This window comes from Cherax quadricarinatus, chromosome 49, assembly GCF_038502225.1.
Source record: "Cherax quadricarinatus isolate ZL_2023a chromosome 49, ASM3850222v1, whole genome shotgun sequence".
NCBI classification, from domain to species: domain Eukaryota; kingdom Metazoa; phylum Arthropoda; class Malacostraca; order Decapoda; family Parastacidae; genus Cherax; species Cherax quadricarinatus.
In genome coordinates, this window is record NC_091340.1 from 25,608,230 (window position 1) to 25,635,476 (window position 27,247).

The following is a 27,247-nucleotide window of genomic DNA, read 5'->3' on the forward strand; positions in this document are numbered from 1 at the left end:
TAGATTTATATGCTTTCCATGTCATTCTACTTTGATCCATTCTCTCTAAATGACCAAACCACCTCAACAACCCCTCTTCTGCCCTCTGACTAATACTTTTATTAACTCCACACCTTTTCCTAATTTCCACACTCCGAATTTTCTGCATAATATTTACACCACACATTGCCCTTAGACAGGACATCTCCACTGCCTCCAACCATCTCCTCGCTGCTGCATTCACCACCCAAGCTTCACACCCATATAAGAGTGTTGGTACTACTATACTTTCATACATTCCCTTCTTTGCCTCCATAGATAATGTTTTTTGACTCCACATATACCTCAATGCACCACTCACCTTTTTTCCCTCATCAATTCTATGATTAACCTCATCCTTCATAAATCCATCCGCCGACACGTCAACTCCCAAGTATCTGAAAACATTCACTTCTTCCATACTCCTCCTCCCCAATTTGATATCCAATTTTTCTTTATCTAAATCATTTGATACCCTCATCACCTTACTCTTTTCTATGTTCACTTTCAACTTTCTACCTTTACACACATTCCCAAACTCATCCACTAACCTTTGCAATTTTTCTTTAGAATCTCCCATAAGCACAGTATCATCAGCAAAAAGTAACTGTGTCAATTCCCATTTTGAATTTGATTCCCCATAATTTAATCCCACCCCTCTCCCGAACACCCTAGCATTTACTTCTTTTACAACCCAATCTATAAATATATTAAACAGCCATGGTGACATTACACATCCCTGTCTAAGACCTACTTTTACAAGGAAGTAGTCTCCCTCTCTTCTACACACCCTAACCTGAGCCTCTCTATCCTCATAAAAACTCTTTACAGCATTTAATAACTTACCACCTATTCCATATACTTGCAACATCTGCCACATTGCTCCCCTATCCACTCTATCATATGCCTTTTCTAAATCCATAAATGCAATAAAAACTTCCCTACCTTTATCTAAATACTGTTCACATGTATGCTTCAATGTAAACACTTGATCTACACATCCCCTACCCACTCTGAAACCTCCTTGCTCATCCGCAATCCTACATTCTGTCTTGCCTCTAATTCTTTCAATTATAACCCTACCGTACACTTTTCCTGGTATACTCAATGAACTTATTCCTCTATAATTTTTACAATTTCTTTTGTCCCCTTTCCCTTTGTATAAATGGACTATACATGTTCTCCGCCAATCCCTAGGTACCTTCCCCTCTTTCATACATTTATTAAACAAAAGTACCAACCACTCCAACACTATATCTTCCCCTGCTTTTAACATTTCTGTCATGATCCCATCAGTTCTAGCTGCTTTACCCCCTTTCATTCTATGTAATGCCTCATGTACCTCCCCCACACTTACATTCTGCTCTTCTTCACTCCTAAAAGATGGTATACCTCCCTGACCAGTGCATGAAATTACTGCCTCTCTTTTTTCCTCAACATTTAAAAGTTCCTCAAAATATTCTCGCCATCTACCTAATACCTCCCTCTCCCCATCTACTAACTCCCCTACTCTGTTTTTAACTGACAAATCCATACTTTCCCTAGGCTTTCTTAACTTGTTTAACTCACTCCAAAATATTTTCTTATTTTCATTAAAATTTCTTGACAGTGCCTCTCCCACTCTATCATCTGCTCTCCTTTTGCACTCTCTCACCATTCTCTTCACCTTTCTTTTACTCTCCATATACTCTGCTTTTCTTATAACACTTCTGCTTTGTAAAAACCTCTCATAAGCTAACTTTTTCTCTTTTATCACACCCTTTACTTCATCATTCCACCAATCACTCCTCTTTCCATCTGCCCCCACCCTCCTATAACACAAACTTCTGCCCCACATTCTAATACTGCATTTTTAAAACTATTCCAACCCTCTTCAACCCCCCCTCTACTCATCTTTGCACTAGCCCACCTTTCTGCCAACAGTCACTTATATCTCCCCCGAACTTCCTCCTCCCTTAGTTTATACACTTTCACCTCCCTCTTACTTGTTGTTGCCACCTTCCTCTTTTCCCATCTACCTCTTACTCTAACTGTAGCTATAACTAAATAATGATCCGATATATCAGTTACCCCTCTATAAACATGTACATCCTGGAGCCTACCCATCAACCTTTTATCCACGAATACATTATCTAGTAAACTACTTTCATTACGTGCTACACCATACCTTGTATATTTATTTATCCTCTTTTTCATAAAATATGTATTACTTATTACCAAATCTCTTTCTACACATAGCTCAATTAAAGGCTCCCCGTTTACATTTACCCCTGGCACCCCAAATTTACCTACTACTCCCTCCATAACATTTTTACCCACTTTAGCATTGAAATCCCCAACCACCATTACTCTCACACTTGATTCAAAACTCCCCACGCATTCACTCAACATTTCCCAAAATCTCTCTCCTCTACACGTCTTTCTTCTCCAGGTGCATACACGCTTACTATAACCCACTTTTCACATCCAATCTTTATTTTACTCCACATAATCCTTGAATTAATACATTTATAGTCCCTCTTTTCCTGCCATAGCTTATCCTTCAACATTATTGCTACTCCTTCTTTAGCTCTAACTCTATTTGAAACCCCTGACCTAATCCCATTTATTCCTCTCCATTGAAACTCTCCCACCCCCTTCAGCTTTGTTTCACTTAAAGCCAGGACATCCAGCTTCTTCTCATTCATAACATCCACAATCATCTCTTTCTTATCATTTGCACAACATCCACACACATTCAGACTTCCCACTTTGACAATTTTCTACTTCTTATTCTTTTTAGTAATCTTTACATGAGGCGGGGTGGCCCAAAGGGGTTAGTAGCCCATTACTAGTTGCTCCCGGCATTTTAGTTGACTCTTACAACACTCATGGCTTACGGAGGAAAGATTCTTATTCCACTTCCCCATGGATATAAAAGGAAAAGTAATAAGACCAAGAACTATTAAGATAAAATCAAAGAAAACTCAGATGAGTGTGTATAAATAAATGTGTACATGTATGTGTAGTGTGACCTAAGTGTAAGTAGAAGTAGCAAGACATACCTGTAATCTTGCATATTTATGAGAGAGACAAAAGACACCAGCAATCCTACCATCATGTAAAACAATTACAGGCTTTTGTTTTACATTCACTTGGCAGGACGGTAGTATCTCCCTGGGTGGTTGCTGTACATCATGTATTAATACACAGTAGCCCAGAACCTAACCTGCTGTATAAGTGGGGCCCTCCTCTACAGCAGTATTACTGCTTGAACCGTTAATCGTAATATTGTTTTTATTATGTGCAACTTCAAGATTATTATTCTTACAAACCACCTTGACTAGCTTGCATTAGTATTAAGATTAAATAAGATTTTCATAAAGTTAACCACTATTATCTTGTCTAGTTTTAAGTAGTTATTATGTACTAGGATTATTCTGCCCGAAATGCCCCGCCTTGATAGTGGCTTTCTTTGTAATTAGCAAACCAAAATTATAATTACACATTGTAACCTCTACAAAGAAATAAAATCTATGTCTTTATCTTTTAGTCACTTTGTCTGATTTTCTTGGGTTATCCTAGATAATCTACACATATACTACTACTATGTATGATAATTTATGTAACTGTATTTGTGTACCTGTACCTGAATAAAACTTACTTGCCGTTGTTGTAGCTTTCGAACAGACTATTCTTGCACCTTCTCTCTTGGAAAAGTAAAAACCATTTTAACGTCTAATTCTATTGCTAATTCTATGGCACCTACTACAGCTCTCTAAACCTTTAAAGACAATCAGTACCCAATTACCGATTGGTACTGACGGTCTCGCAGCAGAATATATTGCATGTTTGAATTTGAATTTCACGAAAGTTTCCATAAGTTTGGGTCTTGGTGGAGATCGTCTTGGTCTTGCATCCCTGTCCTTGGATCAGACTTACCCCTTCTCAGGAGCTGTGTGATTCCATGAGGGTTATCCACTTTCCCATTCAAATACCAATGAAAAACTGGAACATCAGGTTTAATGACTTTTACTGTGTAGATCTTTATCACAATGTATAGAGCTTTTTCATGATGTGTAGAGCTTTATGATGTGTAGGGCTTTAGCATGGTATGTAGAGCTTTAAAATGTGCAGAACTTGATTATGTTTAGAACATTATCATGATTTGTAGCACTTTAATGTGTATAGAGCTTTAATGATATCTAGAACTTTTTCATTGTGTAGAGCTTTACTGATTCCAGAATTGAGGAACACTGTGTCAGTAAAAGTTTATTCTTCGCCGCTGTGTCCTTGCCGTCGTTACGTCTATGACCTAATCAGTGTTTCTCTTGCAGTTATATTTGGGCTTGTCGGAGATCTTACGGCGCGGCAGCAACTACACGCTGAGGATGAGCTTTGAAACGTCACTGAAAGAGGGATTAGAAGGCTTCTACCTGTCGACATACACCAATGGCGAGGGCGAGAAAAGGTACCGTAACTGGAACGACAGGGGTACCACTGTGGAACGATTGCCGAGATCATCTTGTGTGCGCTCTCGGCAATCAGTTCGGGCAAACAGAGACACAAGCAAGGTGTTGAATGGTTTGTTGAGGCTTTGTTTGCCTCTCTGTACACCGACATGACCGAAGACGGATGTATGCTGCATATCCGAGTTTGGTCATTGCCTCTATGTTAGTGTCGCTCCCATTACCACTCGCTTATCTAATGTACAGAGTTCTCTGCTTTACTATCCTAATCTCACATGGCAAGATAGTAATTGATAGTTCTTAATCTAGGTAGAAGTAGATAGTTCTTTACTATCCTTGCCACATACACTAGGATGGTACACGATACTTCTTAATCTAGACAGAAGTAGATAGTTCAAGTTTACTATTCTTGTTTTACATACCTAGATAACACAGTACGTAGTTCTTAATCTAAACAGAATATATAGTTCTGTACTATCCTAGTCTCACACACCTAGATGAAGCATGTAGTTCTTAATCTAGATAATACATGATAGTCCTTAATCTAAAGAAAAGTACCGTATTTCGTGGCTTAAAAGACTTGTTTTAGATTCAGTGGCTCGGCATCGGACATAACTGACAGAGCTACAGCCCACCCCAAACCCCAAACTTAAAGCTCCTATTGCTGACCTTCAGTTTATACGATGCAGGGTAGTTTTTGGAGACATTTTATGGAAAAAAAATTTGTCTAATAAGTTGTGAAGTATGGCAGATAGTTCGTCTTAGTAGATAGCCTCGGTGTGGACTACCACATACCTTTCCCAAGAACTAACATGTGCTCCCATGTACTACCCTGGGGTTATGTTCCAGTAAACCCATTGTAAGTTGAAAATATCGTAAATTGAATGTGAATATGATTTTTTTTTTTTTAACATGTCGGCTGTTTCCCACTGAGGCAGGGTGAACTAAGAAGAAAGAAAAAAAACTTTCATCATCTTTCGACACTCGTCAACACTCATTCATAGATAATCACTGTCTTTGCAGAGGCACTCAGATATGACAGTTTAGATGTCCCTCCAAACTGCCAATATCCCAAACCCCTCCTTTAAAGTGCAGGCATTGTACTTCCCACCTCCAGGACTCAAATCCGGTTTCCCTGAATGCCTTCACAAAATATTACCCTGCTCTTACACTAACAGCTCATCAGGTCCCAAAAACCATTTGTTTCCATTCACTCCTAACTAACATGCTCAAGCACACTTGCTGGAAGTCCAAGCCCCTCGCCCACAAAACCTCCCTTACTAAATTAAATACACCTACCATCCGACTTACGACCAAGCTTGGTTCCGACCAACCGGTTTTAAGTTGAAATGGACGTAAGTCGAACCTTTGAAAATTGCCGACATATTGGGTAGGGCATAATGTCAAAACTTTCCTATATAAATTACCTACATAATACTGTAATGTAATGTACAATCAGTATTTCATTCTTTTTACCATAATTTACTTCTATTGTTGTATTTGAATTATTTATGTACTGTATATAATGTATACATGGTAGTGAGATGTATTGTAAATTTTACATCGCATACAGTATCATATGTTACTATTATCTTTATGTATTGTCGACACAGTGGAATGGGAGAATACCACTGGTAGTGTCATCCTGCCACAATGTAGTATAACCTATACCCTAAGTAAAGAGAAACAACTGTGGAACATGTGTAATACGTATCCGGCTGGCTGGCTGGGTGGCCGGGTCTGTGGTTGGCCGGATGGGTGGTTGGTCGGGTGGGTGGGTGGCTGGCTGGATGGGTGGGTGGCTGGCTGGATGGGTGGGTGGGTGGCTGGATGGGTGGGTGGGTGGCTGGATGGTTGGGTGAGTGGGTGGCTGGATGATGGGTGGGTGGCTGGATGGGTAGGTGGGTAGTTGGCTGACTGGATGACAGAATGTGGCTGTCTCTTTGTATCTCTCTCTCACTGGTACACGTAAGTCAAGTTATCATACATATTATAAATTACCTAGGATAACCCAAAAAATCCAGACAAAGTGCTATACAGTGGATCTGTGCTCCAGTGCCTTAAATTAATAATAATATTAATAATCATTATTATTACAATAATGCATATTATTATTTTTTTTTTTTTTTTCAACAAGTCGGTCGTCTCCCACCGAGGCAGTGTGACCCAAAAAAAGAAAGAAAATCCCCAAAAAGAAAATACTTTCATCATCATTCAACACTTTCACCACACTCACATTATCACTGCTTTTGCAGAGGTGCTCAGAATACAACAGTTTAGAAGCATATACGTATAGAGATACACAACATATCCCTCCAAACTGCCAATATCCCAAACCCCTCCTTTAAAGTGCAGGCATTGTACTTCCCATTATTATTTTTTTTATTATCACACTGGCCGATTCCCACCAGGGCAGGGTGGCCCGAAAAAGAGAAACTTTCACCATCATTCACTCCATCACTGTCTTGCCAGAAGGGTGCTTTACACTACAGTTTTTAAACTGCAACATTAACACCCCTCCTTCAGAGTGCAGGCACTGTACTTCCCATCTCCATCTCCAGGACTCAAGTCCGGCATGCCGGTTTCCCTGAACCCCTTCATAAATGTTACTTTGCTCACACTCCAACAGCACATCAAGTATTAAAAACCATTTGTCTCCATTCACTCCTATCAAACACGCTCATGCATGCCTGCTGGAAGTCCAAGCCCCTCGCACACAAAACCTCCTTTGCCCCCTCCCTCCAACCTTTCCTAGGCCGACCCCTACCCCGCCTTCCTTCCACTACAGACTGATACACTCTTGAAGTCATTCTGTTTCGCTCCATTCTCTCTACATGTCTGAACCACCTCAACAACCCTTCCTCAGCCCTCTGGACAACAGTTTTGGTAATCCCGCACCTCCTCCTAACTTCCAAACTACGATTTCTCTGCATTATATTCACACCACACATTGCCCTCAGACATGACATCTCCACTGCCTCCAGCCTTCTCCTCGCTGCAATATTCATCACCCATGCTTCACACCCATATAAGAGTGTTGGTAAAACTATACTCTCATACATTTCCCTCTTTGCCTCCAAGGACAAAGTTCTTTGTCTCCACAGACTCCTAAGTGCACCACTCACCCTTTTCCCCTCATCAATTCTATGATTCATCTCATCTTTCATAGACCCATCCGCTGACACGTCCACTCCCAAATATCTGAATATATTCACCTCCTCCATACTCTCTCCCTCCAATCTGATATCCAATCTTTCATCACCTAATCTTTTTGTTATCCTCATAACCTTACTCTTTCCTGTATTCACTTTTAATTTTCTTCTTTTGCATACCCTACCAAATTCATCCACCAATCTCTGCAACTTCTCTTCAGAATCTCCCAAGAGCACAGTGTCATCAGCAAAGAGCAACTGTGAGAACTCCCACTTTATGTGTGATTCTTTATCTTTTAACTCCACGCCTCTTGCCAAGACCCTCACATTTACTTCTCTTGCAACCCCATCTATAAATATATTAAACAACCACGGTGACATCACACATCCTTGTCTAAGGCCTACTTTTACTGGGAAATAATTTCCCTCTTTCCTACATACTCTAACTTGAGCCTCACTATCCTCGTAAAAACTCTTCACTGCTTTCAGTAACCTACCTCCTACACCATACACCTGCAACATCTGCCACATTGCCCCCCTATCCACCCTGTCATATGCCTTTTCCAAATCCATAAATGCCACAATGACCTCTTTAGCCTTATCTAAATACTGTTCACTTATGTGTTTCACTGTAAACACCTGGTCCACACACCCCCTACCTTTCCTAAGGCCTCCTTGTTCATCTCCTATCCTATTCTCCGTCTTACTCTTAATTCTTTCAATAATAACTCTACCATACACTTTACCAGGTATACTCAACAAACTTATCCCCCTATAATTTTTGCACTCTCTTTTGTCCCCTTTGCCTTTATACAAAGGAACTATGCATGCTCTCTGCCAATCCCTAGGTACCTTACCTTCTTCCATACATTTATTAAATAATTGCACCAACCACTCCAAAACTATATCCCCACCTGCTTTTAACATTTCTATCTTTATCCCATCAATCCCGGCTGCCTTACCCCCTTTCATTTTACCTACTGCCTCACGAACTTCCCCCACACTCACAACTGGCTCTTCCTCATATGTACTAATATTAATATTATTATTATTAAGCTATAATATAATAGTGTCCACTCATTACTTACCTTAAAATATCTGTAGTTTTAATGTAGAGTGAGAGGTGAGTAAACAAGATTAAGTGAACAAATGAGAGAGAGAATGAGGAATGTAGAATGTTCACGAGTTATGTAAATTAACGTTGTTGTTGTTACCAGCCCCGACACGAATGGTTCCTGTTCACTGTCAAGCCGACCAGAAAAACATCTCATATTTGTTAATTTATATGTTATGTAGCATGTTTATTATATAATTTTGAAAAAAATCATAGATGGATTAAGCAATATGTCTATATTAACGTTTTATACACAATGCGCCTCAGTGATTATTATTGTTATTGTCACTATTAATATGGCATCTTCAAGACCAAGTACACTCTTAATGAGTGGCTCTGAGACAGACAAGCAGACAAAGACAGACACACAGGTAGACAGAAAGACAGACACACAGGTAGACATAAAGACATACAGGTAGACATAGACACACAGGTAGACAGAAAGACAGACACACTAGTAGACAGACAGATACAGACACACAGAGATACAGACAGATATACAGGCAGACAGATACAGACAGGTTTATGTGCAACAGTGAAAACAAATAGAGAATTCGAGAGTAAGAGCCTTTCTTGCCACAATCTCCAGTGCAAGATTCAGACTTCATCTTAGGGGCCATAGTGAAATTTACTGTCCAGTTAGTACAGTTAATACAGTATGATACTGCTGATAGGGCAGGGTTACTCAGACTGATGCTGCCTGCATGACGCATTGCCGCCGCGAGTATTGTCAAATATTGTACAGTGGTGTGCATCAGCCAGCCCGGCCCAGCTGCCAGCTGCACGATCGTAAGTCGAGTGGACGTATGTCGAGCAGGTCGTAAGTCAGATGGTAGGTGTACCAGTATTGAAAAGTAAATAAATGAATACAAGCTTATCCTACAATGGTGATACTTCAACTTTACGATGGTGCTATCGCACCATCGTAAGTTGAAATATTGTAAGTTGAGCCATCATAAAGTGAGAAGCATCTGTACGTGTATACATGTATCTGGTAAGTTCTGCTAATATACATGTAGGCTAGATAAACGTCCTGGCAAGCAAAACATGGCAGAAATAAATAATCCAAAAGGCTTCACGTGTCCGTATTTATGTAAACATTGGCTCTCTGTTCATTCTTGTTTCTAAAGACTGGTTGAAACTCAAATTCAAATTCATATAATTTATTGCTATTCTGCAGTTTACAGATAATGTAGTTTACATGTAATAAAATACAGTGGACCCCCGCATACCGTTGGCCTTACATAACGTTAAATCCGCATACCGATACATTTTATCGCTAAGATTTTGCCTCACATACCGCTAAAAAACCCGCTCAACGCTGTTCGTCCGAGACGTGTCTAATGTGTGGCCTGAGCCAGCTTTACATGTTCCGCCGGTGGCATTGTTTACAAGCCAGCCTCCGCGGTAACATCCAAGCATACAGTTGTAACATTTCATATTATTACAGTGTTTTTGGTGATTTTATCTGCAAAATAAGTGACCATGGGCCCCAAGAAAGCTTCTAGTGCCAACCCTGTGGTAAAAAGGGTGAGAAATATTATCGAAATACTGTGGTACCATGGTCAACTGCTGCTGCTGCTGCTGCTGTAGCACTGTCAGCTGCTGCTGCTGCTGTAGCACAGTCATCTGCTGCTGCTGCTGTACCACCATCAGCTGCTGCTGCTGCTGTACCACTGTCAGCTGCTGCTGCTGTTGTAGTACCGTCTGCTGCTGCTGCTGCTGTAGTACCGTCTGCTGCTGCTGTAGCATCGTCTGCTGCTGCTGTAGCATCGTCTGCTGCTGCTGTAGCATCGTCTGCTGCTGCTGTAGCACTGTCAGCTGCTGCTGCTGCTGCTGCACTGTCAGCTGCTGCTGCTGCACTGTCAGCTGCTGCTGCTGCTGCTGCTGCACTGTCAGCTGCTGCTGTAGCACTGTCAGCTGCTGCTGTAGCACCGTCAGCTGCTGCTGCTGCTGCTGCTGTACCACCGTCAGCTGCTGCTGCTGCTACTGTTGTAGTACCATCTGCTGCTGCTGTAGCATTGTCTGCTGCTGCTGTAGCACTGTCAGCTGCTGCTGCTGCTGTAGCACTGTCAGCTGCTGGTGCTGCTGTAGCACTGTCAGCTGCTGCTGCTGCTGTACCACCGTCAGCTGCTGCTGCTGTAGTACAGTCTGCTGCTGCTGCTGTAGTACCGTCTGCTGCTGCTGTAGCATCGTCTGCTGCTGCTGTAGCACTGTCAGCTGCTGCTGCTGCTGCTGTAGCACCGTTGTTGGTGTGGCTTATTGAGAATACCAAGAAACAATTAACCCCAGAGGGTTAGCCACCCAGGATAACCCAAAAAAGTGTGTCATCGAAGACTGTCTAACTTATTTCCATTGGGGTCCTTAATCTTGTCTCCCAGGATGCAACCCACACCAGTCGACTAACACCCAGGTGAACAGGGAAAAACGCCTGGAACTAGTGCTCATATTGGTGAATTTAAAGCCAGCAAAGGTTGGTTTGAGAGATTTAAGAATCATAGCGGCATACACAGTGTGATAAGGCCTGTTCTGGAAGAAAATGCCAAACAGGACCTACAGTACTCAGGAGGAAAAGGCACTCCCAGGACACAGTGTCTCATCAGTCATTGCTGCATCTTCAATAAAGGTAAGTGTCATTTATTCTTCATTTAGTAGAGTAGTACATGCACAATATATACTGTGCATGTACTACTCTACTATTGTGCATGTATCCTTCTCTTTGTGTGTAGGAAAATGTATATTTCATGTGGTAAATTTTTTTTTTTCATTCTTTTGGGTGTCTTGCACGGATTAATTTGATTTCTATTATTTCTTATGGGGAAAATTCATTCGCATAACGATAATTTCGCATAACAATGAGCTCTCATGAACGAATTAATATCGTTATGCGGGGGTCCACTGTATTGTCAAGCACAAAAGAAAGCCACTAACAAGGTGTGCATTTCAGGCAGTTTAATATTGATGCTTAAACACTACTTAAGCTCAGACATAGATTATTATTTACTAGGAGTTCCTAAATGTACAAAAAAGAGAGAGGTAGCTAAATGAACAATAATACAATTTTAAAAGTATGTACACCTACCATCCGATTTATGACCTACTCAACATTCGACCATTCGACTTATGACCGTGTTTTCTATGCCAAGTTTCTGGGAAATAAACAAGTGTTTGTGTTGTACACAGTGTTTATCTTAAACTTTACAGTATAAAATACAGTACTAACAGCATAAAAAGTAAAGTAAAAAATGAAATACCAAAATAAAACAATAAAATAAAGTCATTACAAAAATGTGATGTTGGTTTTCAGTAGTAAGGTTTGACTTACGTCCATTTTGACTTACGACCGGTTTCTCAGAACCAAACTCGGTCGTAAGTCAGATGGTACCTGTATTAATACTTCAGACTGATTCAGTGATCTTCAGTCAAGCTATCTTAAGCAGTTAACCACTGCTATTTTCACAGGTATAGTTTTAAAGTATGATTTGTTGCTTCACACTCATTCAAGTGTTTTTTGTTTTACAGAATGATTGATAGAGATGGTGAAGATACAGAAAGTTGTACCTGGAAGTTACTGAGTGTCATTAGAAATTTTATCGTTCAGCACTATCAGTGGTGGTAACTTGATCCATCATGTGTGGATCATACAGCACTAGCACTGGTGGTAGCTTGATCCATTATGTGTGGATCATACAACACTAGCAGTGGTGGCAGCTTGATCCATCATGTGTGGATCATACAGCACTAGCAGTGGTGGTAGCTTGATCCAATATGTGTGGATCATACAACACTAGCAGTGGTGGCAGCTTGATCCATCATGTGTGGATCATACAGCACTAGCAGTGGTGGCAACTTGATCCATCATGTGTGTAGATCATACATCACCACCAGTGGTGATTTACCCTGTCAATCATAAGACACTTCCACTACCTGCCTCTACTAAGTGTCTTCTCTAACAGGTTCATCGCAACTACTCACTTTGAGCCGACTTCCGCTCGCTCGGCGTTCCCTTGCTTCGACGAACCTCACTTGAAGGCCAGGTTCCACCTCAACATTTACAGAGAGCCTCAGCACTTCACACTCTCTAACATGCCCCGGCAGACCTCCATACCCGTTGAAGGCTCCAACCTGGTAGGTTCCAGCGATTGGTGCCTGAGTTTGTGGTCTCCATCTGCCTGACTTAATGCTGCACTTGCTGTTGCTGTTTGAACCCTGCAAGCCATTACTGCTGTCACAACTGTGCTGATCTAGCCCAAAGTAATGAATAAGACACATGTGCAACACCTGGATATCTTTAAGAATATTAAAAACATAAAAATGGCAGAACACTGCAGTAGGCCTACTGGCCCATACAAGGCAGGTTCTTCTCTAAACCAACCATTCCCACCCACCTACTTGTCCAACCTTTCTCAAAAACTACCCAAGAATTTGTTTCATTATCTAATCAAGCCTAGGCCTTTTCACACACATATTTGTCTAATATCTTGTTAAAGCTACCCAAGGTTTTAGCTTCTATTACCCTACTTGGTAGATTGTTCCACACATCGACAACTCTGTTTGAAAAGCAAGTGGTGGATGACCACAATAGTGATATTGTGAGTTTTGGGGATGCCAGTTATAGGCTGAATGAGGTAGGGTTATTAGTGAATACTGGAAAGCCAGTGGTACTAGGTAATAACAACAGTAATAGAGATATTGGAGGAGCAGGGAGAGGAAAGAGAAGAGAGTTTCTTATTCATATTATATAAGTACTCATAGTGCTAGAAACATGATGAATGAGTTGAGATTAGTTGGAAGTGCGGGAAACACTGACATGTTTGCCACAAATGAGATGTGGTTTAATATGAAGAATCGGGAAATGCCTGCTGAATGTAACATTCATGGTTTTAAGTTGTTTCATGATGATAGAAATAACAGGAAAGCAGGTGGGGTGGCACTATATGTCCGAGAACACTTGAATTGATGCATGAAAGTGGGTATAAAGACTGAAAGAACATGCAGTGCACACAGTCTGGGTAAAAATTTTGAAAAACTAATTTTAGGCTTGATATACCATCCCCCAAACTTAAATAGGGACAAAGAAAGACTACTCTGGGATGAAATTGTTAAGGCTACAAGGCACAATAAAGTAGTAATTCTAGGTGACTTTAATTTTAGTCAAATTGATTAGAATTCCTTGACTGGGAATCTAGTTGAATGACTTCCTAGAGTTAATTCAAGATTGTTTTTAAAGAACCAATGAGGTTGAAACAACCTACTTGATTTGATTCTGGCAAACAAGGATTACCTTTTTTTTTTTTTTTTTCAACTAGTCGGCCGTCTCCCAGCGAGGCAGGGTGACCCAAAAAAGAAAGAAAATCCCCAAAAAGAAAATACTTTCATCATCATTCAACACTTTCACCACACTCGCACATTATCACTGTTTTTGCAGAGGTGCTCAGAATACACAGTTTAGAAGCATACACATATAAAGATACACAACATATCCCTCCAAACTGCCAATATCCCAAACCCCTCCTTTAAAGTGCAGGCATTGTACTTCCCATTTCCAGGACTCAAGTCCGACTATATGAAAATAACCGGTTTCCCTGAATCCCTTCACTAAATATTACCCTGCTCACACTCCAACAGATTGTCAGGTCCCAAGTACCATTCGTCTCCATTCACTCCTATCTAACACGCTCAAGCACGCTTGCTGGAAGTCCAAGCCCCTTGCCCACAAAACCTCCTTTACCCCCTCTCTCCAACCCTTTCGAGGACGACCCCTACCCCGCCTTCCTTCCCCTATAGATTTATATGCTTTCCATGTCATTCTAGTTTGATCCATTCTCTCTAAATGACCAAACCACCTCAACAACCCCTCTTCTGCCCTCTGACTAATACTTTTATTAACTCCACACCTTTTCCTAATTTCCACACTCTGAATTTTCTGCATAATATTTACACCACACATTGCCCTTAAACAGGACATCTCCACTGCCTCCAACCATCTCCTCACTGCTGCATTTACCACCCAAGCTTCACACCCATATAAGAGTGTTGGTACTACTATACTTTCATACATTCCCTTCTTTGCCTCCATAGATAATGTTTTTTGATTCCATATATACCTCAATGCACCACTCACCTTTTTTCCCTCATCAATTCTATGATTAACCTCATCCTTCATAAATCCATCCGCCGACACGTCAACTCCCAAGTATCTGAAAACATTCACTTCTTCCATACTCCTCCTCCCCAATTTGATATCCAATTTTTCTTTATCTAAATCATTTGATACCCTCATCACCTTACTCTTTTCTATGTTCACTTTCAACTTTCTACCTTTACACACATTCCCAAACTCATCCACTAACTTTTGCAATTTTTCTTTAGAATCTCCCATAAGCACAGTATCATCAGCAAAAAGTAACTGTGTCAATTCCCATTTTGAATTTGATTCCCCAAAATTTAATCCCACCCCTCTCCCGAACACCCTAGCATTTACTTCCTTTACAACCCCATCTATAAATATATTAAAGAACTATGGTGACATTACACATCCCTGTCTAAGACCTACTTTTACTGGGAAGTAGTCTCCCTCTCCTACACACCCTAACCTGAGCCTCACTATCCTCATAAAAACTCTTTACAGCATTTAATAACTTACCACCTATTCCATATACTTGCAACATCTGCCACATTGCTCCTCTATCCACTCTATCATATGCCTTTTCTAAATCCTTAAATGCAATAAAAACTTCCCTACCTTTATCTAAATACTGTTCACATATATGCTTCAATGTAAACACTTGATCTACACATCCCCTACCCACTCTGAAACCTCCTTGCTCATCTGCAATCCTACATTCTGTCGTACCTCTAATTCTTTCAATTATAACCCTACAGTACACTTTTCCTGGTATACTCAGTAAACTTATTCCTCTATAATTTTTAGTCTCTTTTGTCCCCTTTCCCTTTATATAAAGGGACTATACATGCTCTCCGCCAATCCCTAGGTACCTTCCCCTCTTTCATACATTTATTAAACAAAAGTACCAATCACTCCAACACTATATCCCTCCCTGCTTTTAACATTTCTGTCATGATCCCATCAGTTCCAGCTGCTTTACCCCCTTTCATTCTACGTAATGCCTCACGTACCTCCCCCACTTACATTCTGCTCTTCTTCACTCCTAAAAGATGGTATACCTCCCTGACCAGTGCATGAAATTACTGCCTCTCTTTTTTCCTTAACATTTAAAAGTTTCTCAAAATATTCTCGCCATCTACCTAATACCTCCCTCTCCCCATCTACTAACTCCCCTACTCTGTTTTTAAGTGACAAATCCATACTTTCCCTAGGCTTTCTTAACTTGTTTAACTCACTCCAAATTTTTTTTTCTTATTTTCATTAAAATTTCTTGACAGTGCCTCTCCCACTCTATCGTCTGCTCTCCTTTTGCACTCTCTCACCACTCTCTTTACCTTTCTTTTACTCTCCATGTACTCTGCTCTTCTTATAACACTTCTGCTTTGTAAAAACCTCTCATAAGCTAACTTTTTCTCTTTTATCACACCCTTTACTTCATCATTCCACCAATCACTCCTCTTTCCTCCTGCCCCCACCCTCCTATAACCACAAACTTCTGCCCCACATTCTAATACTGCATTTTTAAAACTATTCCAACCCTCTTCAACCCCCCCCCCACTACTCGTCTTTGCACTAGCCCACCTTTATGCCAACAGTCGCTTATGTCTCACCCGAACTTCCTCCTCCCTTAGTTTATACACTTTCACCTCCCTCTTACTTGTTGCCACCTTCCTCTTTTCCCATCTACCTCTTACTCTAACTGTAGCTACAACTAAATAATGATCCGATATATCAGTTGCCCCTCTATAAACATGTACATCCTGGAGCCTACCCATCAACCTTTTATCCACGAATACATTATCTAGTAAACTACTTTCATTACGTGCTACATCATACCTTGTATATTTATTTATCCTCTTTTTCATAAAATATGTATTACTTATTACCAAATCTCTTTCTACACATAGCTCAATTAAAGGCTCTACATTTACCCCTGGCACCCCATATTTACCTACTACTCCCTCTATAACATTTATACCCACTTTAGCATTGAAATCCCCAACCACCATTACTCTCACACTTGATTCAAAACTCCCCATGCATTCACTCAACATTTCCCAAAATCTCTCTCTCTCCTCTACACTTCTCTCTTCTCCAGGTGCATACACGCTTATTATAACCCACTTTTCACATCCAATCTTTATTTTACTCCACATAATCCTTGAATTAATACATTTATAGTCCCTCTTTTCCTGCCATAGCTTATCCTTCAACATTATTGCTACTCCTTCTTTAGCTCTAACTCTATTTGAAACCCCTGACCTAATCCCATTTATTCCTCTCCATCGAAACTCTCCCACCCCCTTCAGCTTTGTTTCACTTAAAGCCAGGACATCCAGCTTCTTCTCATTCATAACATCCACAATCATCTCTCTCTTATCATTTGCACAACATCCACGCACATTCAGACTTCCCACTTTGACAATTTTCTTCTTATTCTTTTTAGTAATCTTTACAGGAAAAGGGGTTACTAGCCCACTGTTCCCGGCATTTTAGTTGACTTTTACAACACGCATGGCTTACGGAGGAAAGATTCTTATTCCACTTCCCCATGGATATAAAAGGAAAAGTAATAAGACCAAGAACTATTAAGATAAAATCAAAGAAAACTCAGATGAGTGTGTATAAATAAACGTGTACATGTATGTGTAGTGTGACCTAAGTGTAAGTAGAAGTAGCAAGACATGCCTGTAATCTTGCATATTTATGAGACAGACAAAAGATACCAGCAATCCTACCATCATGTAAAACAATTACAGGCTTTTGTTTTACATTCACTTGGCAGGACGGTAGTACTCCCTGGGTGGTTGCTGTCTACCAACCTACTAATACTAATAGTACATAATAATAATCACTCTTGGGCACATTAACCCGTTGACTATTTCGGTTGTATATATGTCTTATGCACCACTGTTTCTTGCGTATTTATACGTGTAAATTCTAGCGGCTTCAAATCAAGTGGGAGAAAGCTGGTAGGCCTACATGAGAGAGAATGGGTCTGAGTGGTGGGTGTGCACCCTGTGAAAAAAATCTGGGACTCAGTGGTGCATTGTGGGAACGCCATCTTGGTAGTCCATTTTCACCATGCCTCGCAGTAAGAAGTACCTCACTCCTGGTCGCCTGGTGGCTAAAGGTCCCGCTTCACACACGGAGGGCCCGGGTTCGATTCCCTGCGGGTGGAAACATTCGACACGTTTCCTTACACCTGTTGTCCTGTTCACCTAGCAGCAAATAGGTACCTGGGTGTTAGTCGACTGGTGTGGGTCGCATCCTGGGGGACAAGATTAAGGACCCCAATGGAAATAAGTTAGACAGTCCTCAATGACGCACTGACTTTCTTGGGTTATCCTGGGTGGCTAACCCTTCAGGGTTAAAAATCCAAACGAAATCTTATCTTATCTTATCTCGGCGGATTGGAGGTCTTTTGTTCCCAAGTGATAGCTCTAACAGCGATGAAAGTGTCAGTGAAAGTGAATTCCATGGTTTTCAAGCGAGTGTGACTGAAAACAGTGCCCAGGATAACGTAATTAGTGATGAAAACTCAGATGACCCACGACCTTCCACCTCTGGTGCTGGGCCGGCTCGTTCACGTTCACCTGTACCAGGATGAAAGAAGAAACTATTTGCCCATGTACAAGACTCAGATGTGAGCAGTGAAAGTGATAGTGATAGTGATTTCAAAGCTATTGAAAGCAGTTCTAGTTTCGACAGTGAGGGTGAATATTCCCCATTGAAGCAGCAGTATGTATGACGTAGCATGCAGTCTGGTAGTGTGTCATATGCTGTTCCAAGGGGAAGGAGTAAATCTCGGAGCACATCCCGTGGCCCTACACCACGACCTGATAGTGAAGATGATGATATTGTTACGATTGGTATGAATGATGTGAGTGAGGCAGCAGGTGGTGGTGGTGGTTATAGTGATGGTGGCATGAGTCATGCGGCACTATCAGTAGGCCACGCTACTACCGATGCTGCTGACTGCACAACTACAACCAGCCTCACCCAACCCCCACACTCCCACAACCTGCACAACCACAACCACATTTCAGTATTCAGAACCCACCAGCAGACCACATCTGGGATTGGCAGCAAGGTGATGAGTTTGTTCCCAGTCCCCATGACTTTGATGAAACACAAAGTGGAATACGTCCATCGTGTACACTTGGGAACAATGCTACTGAACTGGAATGCTTTCAGTTATTCTTCGATGAACCCCTGATGGACTTTATTGTCAGGGGAACCAACACATACTATGAGTACACCATGGCAAATACAATTCTCTCACCACGATCACAGCTACTCCAGTGGAAGGACACAACTGTGGCAGAGATGTACCTGTTTTTTGCCACAATAATGCTTATGTCACAAGTGTACAAGCACACTGTCACCACATACTGGGCAACAGAACGCCTGATTTCAACCCCAGGTTTTAGTGACATTATAGGTGTGAATTGTTTTTTGATACTGTTACGTATGTTACACTTTTCAGACAAAGCAAGGCCTGACAGAAGCGACAGGTTATATAAGATCAGAAATGTATTTATGTACCTGAAACAAAAGTGTTGCATGTATTTTTATCCCTTCAGGAAGCTTGTTATTGACGAGTCTTTGATTTTATTCAAAGGAACTCTCTCATTCAAGCAATACATACCAAGCAAGAGGAAACGCTTTGGTATAAAGTTATTTGTACTGTGTGATTGCAAAAGTGGTCTCGTTTTGGATATCATTGCATACACTGGCAGTAATACATTGAGAGATACCAGGAAGTTATTTGGTATCTCTGGTGATGTGGTTAGAACGATGATGGAACCATATCTTGGTAAGGGGCATATATTATATACTGATAACTGGTACACAAGCCCCATACTTAGTGATTTCTTGTGAGTGAACCTGACAGACGTGTGTGGCACAGTGCGTGGTAATAGTAAACATATGCCAAGGTTCGATGCTGGCACTCGCAGAGGTGAGGTGCAGGCCTTTGCTGCCAATGACATCATGGCAGTTTGGTGGCATGACAAACATGATGTCACATTGTTGACATCAGTTCACCGAAATGAAATTGCACACACTGGCAGGCACAATAGAGAGACCAATGAACCCATTCTAAAACCTGCAGCTGCCATGGACTACAACCTCAATATGCACTTAGTGGACAAATGTGAGATGCAGATTGGGTTTGCTGATTGTGTATGCAAAAGTTATAAGTGGTATATGAAACTTTTTTTCCATCTTCTTGATATTTCCATGCTAAAGGGCTTATAACATATACAAATTGAGGACCAACAACAAACCAAAATACGGTGAATTTTGTTTCAGTCATCAGACAAATAATCGCCAAGTACCAAGGAGCAACACCTGCAATAGACCAGCGCCCACGAAATTACCAACACATGCCATCTCGTTTGAGGCCTGGTGATCACTACCCCATACAACTACCTCTTACTGCTTTCAAGAAAAGTGCTCAGAAGAGGTGTTTTGTATGTGGACATACCACAAAACAGAGACACTTGTTTTATGTGTGAGGAGTGTCAAGTACCACTCTGCATATACCCATGTTTCAAAGAGTTCCACAAGCTGCAGCAGTTCTAGGAAAGTGTTAAGTGACTGTACATATGTATATATATTATGGAACAATAGTAATAAACAATGTTTTGTATTGTTTGTGTAAACAAGTTTTGTACACAATCTAATGGTGATAATGTTTGTTCAGTTATTGTGTTGTAAACAATGAGTGTATATTTGAACAGTGCACCTTACTTTGGTCTCACAGGCCACGTAAGTTACTTAGAAAAGAAAAATATTAGAAAATACAAGAAACCTTCGAATTGGAGTAAATAAAAGAATACCAGGTGGGCGGCATTCGCCGCTGTTGCCATATGCCGCTCATTTTCTGCCAACTTTGCGCCTCTGTATCTCTGTAAATACTGATGGCAAAAAAAAATTGTTAGGCTTAAAACACTCAGTAAAATAATCCTAACATTTTGGTAAGATTTTTTTTTTTTTTCAAATACAGTGGACCCCCGGTTAATGAACTTTTTTCATTCCAGTAGTATGTTCAGGTGCCAGTACTGACCGAATTTTTTCCCATAAGGAATATTGTGAAGTAGATAGTCCATTTCAGACCCCCAAACATACCCGTACAAACGCACTTACATAAATACACTTACATAATTGGCCGCATTTGGAGGTGATCGTTAAGCGGGGGTCCACTGTATTTTACGACATAGAATGACAGTTTCAGAAAGGGGCCTGTGACAGTCAAAGGGTTAAATGTCTTATTTTACATTAATATAGTCATTTTCATTAATCCATCTATGATATTTTCTTCAAAATTATGTAAGAAACACGTTACATATCATATAACCATGCAATGTTTATATGCCGTGGAGGGTAAACATTACATTTTCTCTTGTCCGGCATTAGAGAAAACTGTATAAATCTATGTTGGCCCAGTAACCCCCTTAACCTTATCAAAATGATGAAGGATGAATACGATACTACTATGACGATCCAGCGGCTTCGATTTAGCTATTACCGAAGCAGCTAGCGAGGTAGTATTATATAGATGAAAAAGAAAAGAAAAATTACGATACATCGTAACACTAGGAATAAGATGGACAAGTTGAGATTAGTTACTAGAGCAGGTAACATTGATGTATTTGCCTGTGGAATGTCACATTCAGGGTTTTAAATTGTTCCAAGTAGATAGACGTATCGGGAAGGGGGGTGGGGTGGCATTGTATGTCCGAGATCGCTTGAACTGTTGCATAAAAATGAGTATTAAGTCTGAAGTAACACATACAGAGTCTGTTTGGATAGAATTTTCAGAGGGGCATGAAAAACAGATTTTAGGTGTGATATACGGTCCCCCAAACTTAGATAGGGACCAAGGGAGACTACTATGGGAGGAAATTGTTAAGGCCACAAGGCACAATAATGTACTAATTCTAGGAGTGCAAAAGGAGAGCAGATGATAGAGTGGGAGAGGCACTGTCAAGAAATTTTAATGAAAATAAGAAAAAATTTTGGAGTTAAACAAGTTAAGAAAGCCTAGGGAAAGTATGGATTTGGCAGTTAAAAACAGAGTAGGGGAGTTAGTAGATGGGGAGATGGAGGTATTAGGTAGATGGCGAGAATATTTTGAGGAACTTTTAAATGTTAAGGAAGAAAGAGAGGCAGTAATTTCATGCACTGGTCAGGGAGGTATACCATCTTTTAGGAGTGAAGAAGAGCAGAATGTAAGTGTGGGGGAGGTACGTGAGGCATTACGTAGAATGAAAGGGGTAAAGCAGCTGGAACTGATGGGATCATGACAGAAATGTTAAAAGCAGGGGGGGATATAGTGTTGGAGTGGTTGGTACTTTTGTTTAATAAATGTACGAAAGAGGGGAAGGTACCTAGGGATTGGCGGAGAGCATGTATAGTCCCTTTATATAAAGGAAAAGGGGACAAAAGAGACTGTAAAAATTATAGAGGAATAAGTTTATTGAGTATACCAGGAAAAGTGTACAGTAGGGTTATAATTGAAAGAATTAGAGGTAAGACAGAATGTAGGATTGCAGATGAGCAAGGAGGTTTCAGAGTGGGTAGGGGATGTGTAGATCAAGTGTTTACATTGAAGCATATATGTGAACAGTATTTAGATAAAGGTAGGGAAGTTTTTATTGCATTTATGGATTTAGAAAAGGCATATGATAGAGTGGATAGAGGAGCAATGTGGCAGATGTTGCAAGTATATGGAATAGGTGGTAAGTTATTAAATGCTGTAAAGAGTTTTTATGAGGATAGTGAGGCTCAGGTTAGGGTGTGTAGAAGAGAGGGAGATTACTTCCTTGTAAAAGTAGGTCTTAGACAGGGATGTGTAATGTCACCATTGTTGTTTAATATATTTATAGATGGGGTTGTAAAAGAAGTAAATGCTAGGGTGTTCGGGAGAGGGGTGGGATTAAATTTTGGGGAATCAAATTCAAAATGGGAATTGACACAGTTACTTTTTGCTGATGATACTGTGCTTATGGGAGATTCTGAAGAAAAATTGCAAAGGTTAGTAAATGAGTTTGGGAATGTGTGTAAAGGTAGAAAGTTGAAAGTGAACATAGAAAAGAGTAAGGTGATGAGGGTATCAAATGATTTAGATGAAGAAAAATTGGATATCAAATTGGGGAGGAGTATGGAAGAAGTGAATGTTTTCAGATACTTGGAAGTTGACGTGTCGGCGGATGGATTTATGAAGGATGAGGTTAATCATAGAATTGATGAGGGAAAAAAGGTGAGTGGTGGATTGAGGTATATGTGGAGTCAAAAAACGTTATCTATGGAGGCAAAGAAGGGAATGTATGAAAGTATAGTAGTACCAACACTCTTATATGGGTGTGAAGCTTGGGTGGTAAATGCAGCAGCGAGGAGACGGTTGGAGGCAGTGGAGATGTCCTGTTTAAGGGCAATGTGTGGTGTAAATATTATGCAGAAAATTCGGAGTGTGGAAATTAGGAAAAGTTGTGGAGTTAATAAAAGTATTAGTCAGAGGGCAGAAGAGGGGTTGTTGAGGTGGTTTGGTCATTTAGAGAGAATGGATCAAAGTAGAATGACATGGAAAGCATATAAATCTATAGGGGAAGGAAGGCGGGGTAGGGGTCGTCCTCGAAAGGGTTGGAGGGAGGGGGTAAAGGAGGTTTTGTGGGCAAGGGGCTTGGACTTCCAGCAAGCGTGCGTGAGCGTGTTAGATAGGAGTGAATGGAGATGAATGGTACTTGGGACCTGACGACCTGTTGGAATGTGAGCAAGGTAATATTTAGTGAAGGGATTCAGGGAAACCGGTTATTTTCATATAGTTGGACTTGAGTCCTGGAAATGGGAAGTACAATGCCTGCACTTTAAAGGAGGGGTTTGGGATATTGGCAGTTTGGAGGGATATGTTGTGTATCTTTATATGTGTATGCTTCTAAACTGTTGTATTCTGAGCACCTCTGCAAAAACAGTGATAATGTGTGAGTGTGGTGAAAGTGTTGAATGATGATGAAAGTATTTTCTTCTTGAGGATTTTCTTTCTTTTTTGGGTCACCCTGCCTCGGTGGGAGACGGCCGACTTGTTGAAAAAAAAAAAAAAAAAAAAGATAAGAAGAAACAAGGATCACTGCATCAGGCCCGTTGGCCCATACTAGGCAGGTCCTTTACAATCCATCCCACTAACAAAACATTTGCCCAAGCTAATTTTCAATGCTACCCAAGAAATAAGCTCTGATAACTCCATCCACTCATTTGCAAGTCCCACTCAATGTCTGATATCTTCTGGTAAGATGTTGAAAAGTCTGGGGCCCCGGATGTTGATACAGTGTTCCCTTATTGTCCCCACTGCACCCCTGCTCCTCACTGGGTTTATTTTATACTTCCTCCTATATCTCTCACTCCAGTATGTTGTTATGGCAGTGTGTTATCAGTGAATTTGCTCATAACACTTGTTATTCCCACATCAAGGTCATTAATGAATATTATGAACAATGAGCCTAAAACTGAGCCTTGTGCAATACCACTTATGACTGACCACTAAGATTTCACCCAATCTGACTAACAACTTATCCCCTGCTTTAAAACAGGAATTACATTAGCCATCTTCCACATCTCATACACAACACCTGTTTGAAGATATATGTTAAAAAGGTTAGTTCACAAAGTTCCATTTTGCATTTTTAAGAATCTTTTATAAGTTCAACTGGGACCAGGGATTTATTTTGCTTTAATTACTCAACCTGTTTGATTACCTTCTCCCTAGGGACTGTGATATTACATGATTTATTTTCTTCATGCCAAATCTAAATATTAAATACTGGGATATCATTTGTCTTCTTGTGTGAAAACCGAGAGGAAATAATTATTAAACATCAAACACATTTCACTCTCTCTGTCAGTAAGCTGTCTAGAGTTAGTTTTAAGAGGACCTAACTTTTCTCTAACCTTTGTTCTATATACCTGGAAAATGCTTTTGGGTTTGTTTTTGAATCCCTAGCAACTTTAATTTCATAGTCCCACTTAGCTTTTCTTATCTTTTTTTTTTAACCTCCTCTTAATGTGAATACAGTAGACCCCCGGTTTTTGTAATTAATCCGTTCCAGAAAGTTGGCCGAAAACCGAAATAATATTTCCCACGAGAAAATGTAAATTCAATTAATCTGTTCCAGACACCAAAAATATTAACAAAAAATACATTTTATAGAACAGCTGTTAAAAATTGACCACTGTCTGGAAAATCTTCCAGCTCCTGCACCCAACATCTTGCTCCTGGGGGATTTCAACTTAAGGCACCTAAAATGGAGGAATATAGCAAATAATATTGTTGCAGTAATAACACCAGGAGGCAGCTCTGATGAAAACTCACACTCACACGAGCTTTTAAATCTCTGCACAAAATTCAATTTAAACCAGCAAATAATAGAGCCTACTAGACTGGAGAATACACTAGACCTCATCTTCACTAACAATGATGATCTGATAAGAAATGTCACCATATCAAAAACAATATACTCAGATCACAACATAATTGAGGTTCAGACATGTATGCGTGGAGCCCCAGACCGACATAATGAGACTAGTCACGAGGGAGCATTCACCAAATTCAACTTCAATAACAAAAACATAAAGTGGGACCAAGTAAACCAAGTCCTAACTGATATAAGCTGGGAAGATATACTAAGCAACACAGACCCCAACTTATGCCTAGAACAGATTAACTCGGTGGCGCTCGATGTATGCACAAGGCTTATTCCTCTAAGAAAAAGGAGGAGTAGATGTAAAATAGAAAGAGACAGGCGCTCCCTTTACAGGCGACGGAAAAGAATAACAGAGCGGCTAAAAGAGGTCAATATATCTGAAATGCGTAGGGAGACACTGGTCAGAGAAATAGCAAGCATCGAACTTAAGCTAAAGGAATCTTATAGGAGTCAGGAATTGCGGGAAGAACTAAAAGCCATAAAGGAAATCGAAAGAAACCCGAAGTATTTCTTCTATGCCAAATCAAAGTCAAGAACAACGTCCAGTATTGGGCCCCTACTTAAACAAGATGGGTCCTACACAGATGACAGCAAGGAAATGAGTGAGCTACTCAAGTCCCAATATGACTCAGTTTTTAGCAAGCCGCTAACCAGACTGAGAGTCGAAGATCAAAATGAATTTTTTATGAGAGAGCCACAAAATTTGATTAACACGAGCCTATCCGATGTTATCCTGACGCCAAATGACTTCGAACAGGCGATAAATGACATGCCCATGCACTCTGCCCCAGGGCCAGACTCATGGAACTCCGTGTTCATCAAGAACTGCAAGAAGCCCCTATCACGAGCCTTTTCCATCCTATGGAGAGGGAGCATGGACACGGGGGTCGTCCCGCAGTTACTAAAAACAACAGACATAGCCCCACTCCACAAAGGGGGCAGTAAAGCAACAGCAAAGAACTACAGACCAATAGCACTAACATCCCATATCATAAAAATCTTTGAAAGGGTCCTAAGAAGCAAGATCACCACCCATCTAGAAACCCATCAGTTACACAACCCAGGGCAACATGGGTTTAGAACAGGTCGCTCCTGTCTGTCTCAACTATTGGATCACTACGACAAGGTCCTAAATGCACTAGAAGACAAAACGAATGCAGATGTAATATATACAGACTTTGCAAAAGCCTTCGACAAGTGTGACCATGGCGTAATAGCGCACAAAATGTGTGCTAAAGGAATAACAGGAAAAGTCGGTCGATGGATCTATAATTTCCTCACTAACAGAACACAGAGAGTAGTCGTCAACAGAGTAAAGTCCGAGGCAGCTACGGTGAAAAGCTCTGTTCCACAAGGCACAGTACTCGCTCCCATCTTGTTCCTCATCCTCATATCCGACATAGACAAGGATGTCAGCCACAGCACCGTGTCTTCCTTTGCAGATGACACCCGAATCTGCATGACAGTGTCTTCCATTGCAGACACTGCAAGGCTCCAGGCAGACATCAACCAAATCTTTCAGTGGGCTGCAGAAAACAATATGAAGTTCAACGATGAGAAATTTCACTTACTCAGATATGGTAAACACGAGGAAATTAAATCTTCATCAGAGTACAAAACAAATTCTGGCCACAAAATAGAGCGAAACACCAACGTCAAAGACCTGGGAGTGATCATGTCGGAGGATCTCACCTTCAAGGACCATAACATTGTATCAATCGCATCTGCTAGAAAAATGACAGGATGGATAATGAGAACCTTCATAACTAGGGAGGCCAAGCCCATGATGACACTCTTCAGGTCACTTGTTCTATCTAGGCTGGAATATTGCTGCACACTAACAGCACCTTTCAAGGCAGGTGAAATTGCTGACCTAGAAAATGTACAGAGAACCTTCACGG

General features: G+C 40.7%; 1 protein-coding gene across 4 annotated transcripts in view; it reads left to right on the forward strand.

Moving 5' to 3' along the window:
• Positions 1–27,247, forward strand: part of LOC128697093 (endoplasmic reticulum aminopeptidase 1-like) — a 196,058-nt gene that overhangs the window by 79,574 nt on the left and 89,237 nt on the right. For all 4 annotated transcript variants that reach the window (XM_070095300.1, XM_070095297.1, XM_070095299.1 and 1 more), the window contains 2 exons: positions 4,335–4,468; positions 12,689–12,860. In XM_070095300.1, coding sequence (XP_069951401.1) covers positions 4,335–4,468; positions 12,689–12,860 — 306 coding nt within the window. The remainder of the gene's footprint in view (positions 1–4,334; positions 4,469–12,688; positions 12,861–27,247) is intronic.